Below are 5,320 nucleotides of genomic sequence, written 5' to 3'. Positions count from 1 at the left end.
TCATCAAAATTTATGAGGTTGTTTATGAAGACAATGGTTTGCATAATCCGACGGTGATGAAAACAAATGGCTGTGCTCTTCCACAAACAACACCCATGTGGGTCCATCACATGGGATACTGAATGAACAATCCTGATTACATCCCTCCCAGACTAAATCTTGACCGTCAGATGATGGGAAAGTCTCATTCCCATATGGGCGGCTGAGCTTGTCTAACTCTTGTCCCCTAAATGTTGCAGCACTTGCCTCAAAGCTGCTACTAATGCTACCGACAGCTTAGCTTGCCTTTGTCCTTAATTCATTCATTCATTCACCTCTTCTTTCCTCCACCCATTTTTATCTATACAAATTAATTAAATATATTCATCCCTCCCTCCGATTCTTGTAATTTGGTTCTTAATTTCCTATAAAACTAAAAATGTTATATAAGTTCTATGACAAGAAAAAGAAAGAATCAGTTATCTCACCTCCCTCCCCCACCAAGAAAACATTAAAAAAAGAAACTTGCCTTTACCCCACCCCCTCTTCTTTCTTTCTTGCATTCACATTCACATTCATAGAAATATATGTATATATATATATATATATATATATATATATATATATACCAACCTATCTAACATTTCAATCAACAAAAAGTCTTGAAAGACAAACCAAATTTAGTTGGTCCAATTCATCAATACATTTTTGAGAAAGAAAAAGCGAAGAGCAAAATGAATATGGAGGATGGTTTGAATCTTACATTGGGATTACCTGGAAGAGGAGAAGAAGAATCAACCGTTTCATGCTTCAAGAACAACAATAAACGGTCGCAGCCTGAAACCAATGATGACTGCAATGAATCCAACCAAGCCAAAGAGGGTGACATGGAAACTTCACCTGCAGCCAAGTAAGTGAATTAATTAATCATACACATGTAGTCGAGTCTTTTAATTTGGTGATATGTGATTAAATCCAATTGATGATGGCAGATCACAAGTGGTTGGATGGCCGCCAGTGCGTAAATACCGAAGGAACAGCTTCCAACCAAAGAAGACAGAGGCAGAAAGTGGGATGTATGTAAAAGTAAGCATGGATGGTGCACCTTATCTTAGGAAGATTGACTTGAAGGTCTACAAGGGTTACCCGCAACTCCTTGAAGCTTTGGAACACATGTTCAAACTCACTATTGGTGTGTATTCTGAAAGAGATGGATACAAAGGGTCTGAGTATGCACCTACATATGAAGACAAAGATGGTGATTGGATGCTTGTTGGAGATGTTCCATGGGAGTAAGTCCCATCCTCTCTCTCTCTCTCTCTATATATATATATATATATATATATATGTTGATAGAAAAATATACATTGTGCTTATAAATCCTATGGTTTGATATGCAGAATGTTCATGTTATCTTGCAAGAGAATGAGAATCATGAAAGGATCAGAAGCTAAAGGGTTGGGGTGCAATGTATGAAGGCCACCAAACCAAAGATGAGATATCAAGTAAATCATGGAGTGGAAGAGAAGAGATGGAATCTTTCAGCTTGAGTTCTCCAAGAACTATTTTCATAATTTTGAATATGTCCTCTGTATCAATGAACTTTTTACTGGAGAAGTTCCAAGAAACTTAGGCATTACTGAAAACTAAGTCAATCCAAAGTATGTGATCATATATAGTTTTGCTTTTGTAAATTTGTGGCAGGAATATCAGTGATGTTTTTTGATGCTGTATGTTTTGTTTGAAATAATTTTTTTTCAATTTGATTAAAAATTCCACACAAATACATAAATTCAAAGCAATTGTATAGAAAAACATACATCTTTGTAATGTATATTTTTCTAGCGTACCAACTTGTTTTCTTCGATTGCTACTTAATTTGGCTATCAGGTGATATTCTTAGCAATCTGAGATCCAAAGACAACTACTTTGGAGATCAATATATTGTTACGTTCCGAGTCACAAACAGCTTAAAAGAAAGACTGCCTAGCTAACTATTTAAAAACAATCTCTGTGCAGAAAATCATGAACAAATTCATGTTGAAAATAACTATAAGAAAAAGAAAACCAGAAACAGAAATGGTCTTAAGTTGATTGTGCATTCTAATTTGACAACCAACGATCAAGGGCAGGAATTATTAAAGGTCAAATCTCCAGCAAATAAGATATCTTCCAAACATGTTATCTCTGATATCAATCCAATGCATATCTTCACACAAAAGCCCTTAATACAGTTCAAATAAATCACTAAATCCTGTTCCAGTGCTAAAATAGTTGCAACTTTTTAGTACTATCACTATAGAATGTTTTTCTCTATCAAAAATAGACAGACATGTTCTATTGATTTCAACAGCTTAAGGTACAGTTTGATTAAACTATAGATACACCAAACTGTTCTCCAGTGATGTGAATCATTCTTTCATTTTACATATTTGGAATGGATGACTTGTATAAACTTAATGGTATCCTTTAGAGGTGATTATAGCACTGATGACAAACCTACATAAACCCCACAAGTTATGTACATGTATAAAACTCTCAAAGCAGGTAGGCATGCAGAAATGCACTTTTTAACAGTAAAAATTTCCTAATAGAATAAGCAAATGAATAGAAATTCACATGCCACATGAGGCCTTTGATGGTCACGGGTGTGATCGATAAAAGCCATTAACTGTTGAACATTGTTTCTACCAAATATTCCAAAACATTAATTGAATGGGAATACTAATCAACTTGTTCCCTTGTCAAAATAGAAGAGGTTCCAACTGTATTGCTTCATGAGGCTGCAATATAATTTATTAAGATGTTCATAAAAGTAGACGTGTCGGTTTGTTATTCGACTATTAAAAGATATTCCTAATAATTATGCTAGCTGATTGGTAGGCAGGAAATACCCCAGAACCAACTTTAGCGTTAAGATTGAATATAATATACTCTAGTTTACACCTTTATTTGTGCTTTGTAGACATTTTTTAATGTAAAAGTCATAATACAAGTTGTAAAGTATGATCCTTTTGGAGCCTTGTGTTATTAAGAAAAGATCTGTGATCAATTTTTTAACTCAAAAGATGGGATTTATAATTTCCTATCAAGTTTCACTTTACTTGGTCTCCAAATTTTCTATAGGTAATTTAAGTTTTCAATGTGCAATTTGTTTAATCAAGGTACAGGTTCAGTGAATTTCAAGGCCTAAGCACATGTTTACCAAAGTAAATAGTACATTGAGTTGGGCTTTGGCAAACATTTAGACAGAAAGTAACTCACAGTATCTGATTTACGATACGCAAAATCAATCTCCTTTCTATCCGCTCACCAAGACATAAGCATCTTTTTTGTGGATCTAGTTGTCTGCTTTATCCCTTGGGTACCCATTTGGGGACCTAATACTACTACTACTCCTCCTGTTTGTTTTGTCTTTCGAGGTTAAGCAAACTAATTTTCAATTTTCAAGAAAATGTTTATGACTACATTCATCCTTATAGAGAGGACTACTATTTGGGAAAATGTTGATGATACAAATTTTATTCCAATTACAACCTAAAGATTACTAGGTTTGACCGTAAGTGGTTCTCTTGGGAGTACCTATCATGAGGAGCATACCGATACGATTTTCTACTAACAGGTTGACTAAGATTTCCTTGTTCATGAACTAAAAGTGATTAAAAATAAATAAATTGACTGTAAAGTTAACCAAAATCCATCCTCTCTTACATACTGGTTAACAACAACCAAATTATTGTCCTGAATAGTTAAGATGATAAGTAAAGAATAAAATATCAAGTTTTTTTTTTGTCAATGCATTATATAAAAGGGATAATCAAACTAAGGCCAATATTCATGTGGGAGGGAAAGGGGCCACTAATCATTGATTCTATGTTGGTTTTATATTCATTTGCCAACCCACCTTATCTCAAAACCAGGGATACTTTGAATCACCAAAATCCATCCTCTCTTACATACCTAATTTCGATTTTATACTTTGAAATTGATGATCCAGTTGTGATACTAAATGATTCTGTGTTATTTGATGGACAAGTGACTCATACTCTGTTTGACTAAACAACAAGGATGATACAACTTGAATACTTCATATAACATAATATACATATGGAAGAAACACATCAATGCATGTATCAGCTGAATACACAATATACATACACCATACATATGGAAGACTCGCAACCTAATCCTAGTATTTTTTTTTTACCTTTTACTGTTTCAGAATACAACCCCTTTAACTGTTCATAAACCAAACGAGCAACAATATATCCCACCTGTAAGATGCATGCAGACCTGACCTCTACCCCAAGGAGTAGAGTGGTTGTTTCCGTGAAGACCCCCGGCTTGAGAAAAGAGTGAGAAAGAGAGACAAATAAAATAAAATGGGAGACTAAGGGGCCTGATATAACCCAGAGGGATACTATTAGTTACTTGGCTAGAAGGAGTAAAGGGATAGGAGGGGTAGTTGTTTTAATAAGGTTGTAATCACAGCAGTCAATAGGGGCAGGGGCAATTTTGGAATTATTGGTATTCTGTTACAAGGGGTAAAAAAGGAAATGTAGCAGGAGTAATCTCTTAAATAGGTATGAGGGGCTTTGGAATGGGTATCTGATTTGTAAACACTGTTTTGGCATGAACCTAGGGAGACCCCAGATCCTCGAATTGCTGGAATCCATTAATCATTCGGTTGCAATATCAATTTCACTTGGTTTTCATCTCAGTTTGTATCAGGTCTGTTTTCCAAATGCTTACATGGGTAAGCGCTTACCTGTATAATTCAAAACTATCACTTACTTACCGTGAAAGATTTTAGTCCACCAAAACGGTATTGCATGCAATAATTTACCTGGTACTTAGCATATTTTAAATGATGTTAATTATGAAACATATATGAAATTAATTGGGAAATATATGACATTAAGATTACGCAAACTAATAAAAAAATTGTTGGTTTTGAAAAGCTATGCTACATCTTTCAATCATCTTACTTGCAGTGGGTTTCATAGGTTTGTGTTAGTCACACACTTCATTGACTTGGGTCCAGGAAGTCGTTATAAAGGCAAACCAAAGAACCTAATATACTCGACAATTCTAATATACAAATTGAATATTTCATATATTTATTCATCAAAGATAAAAGGTGATGTAAGTGACAAAACACGCGACACTTGATTTTCTGCTGGTCACAGGTGACATTGTAAGAAAATGATTGTGGATTAGCTTTTATAAGACATATAACACCCCCATCATTTCAAATTCAATGAAGATATAATTTCGCTGCTTAGAACTAGGTGATGGGTCAAGTTTTCGAACCCAAACCTTCCAAGATTACATTTTCACA

General features: G+C 34.5%; 1 protein-coding gene across 1 annotated transcript; it reads left to right on the top strand.

Annotated features, from left to right (window-relative positions):
* The first annotated feature begins 632 nt into the window (after positions 1-632).
* LOC112503102 (auxin-responsive protein IAA3-like) lies at positions 633-1,712 on the top strand. Its single transcript, XM_025107173.1, has 3 exons — positions 633-889; positions 972-1,271; positions 1,380-1,712. The coding sequence occupies exons 1-3, from the start codon at positions 714-716 to the stop codon at positions 1,453-1,455; spliced, it is 552 nt and encodes a 183-aa protein (XP_024962941.1). The 5' UTR covers positions 633-713; the 3' UTR covers positions 1,456-1,712.
* Positions 1,713-5,320: the final 3,608 nt, after the last annotated feature.

The sequence above is a fragment of the Cynara cardunculus genome, unplaced genomic scaffold (assembly GCF_001531365.2).
Source record: "Cynara cardunculus var. scolymus isolate 2C unplaced genomic scaffold, CcrdV1 Un_Scaffold_2518, whole genome shotgun sequence".
Lineage (NCBI taxonomy): Eukaryota > Viridiplantae > Streptophyta > Magnoliopsida > Asterales > Asteraceae > Cynara > Cynara cardunculus.
Note: the sequence above shows the minus strand (reverse complement) of the source record. Positions and strands in the feature narration are given on the sequence as shown.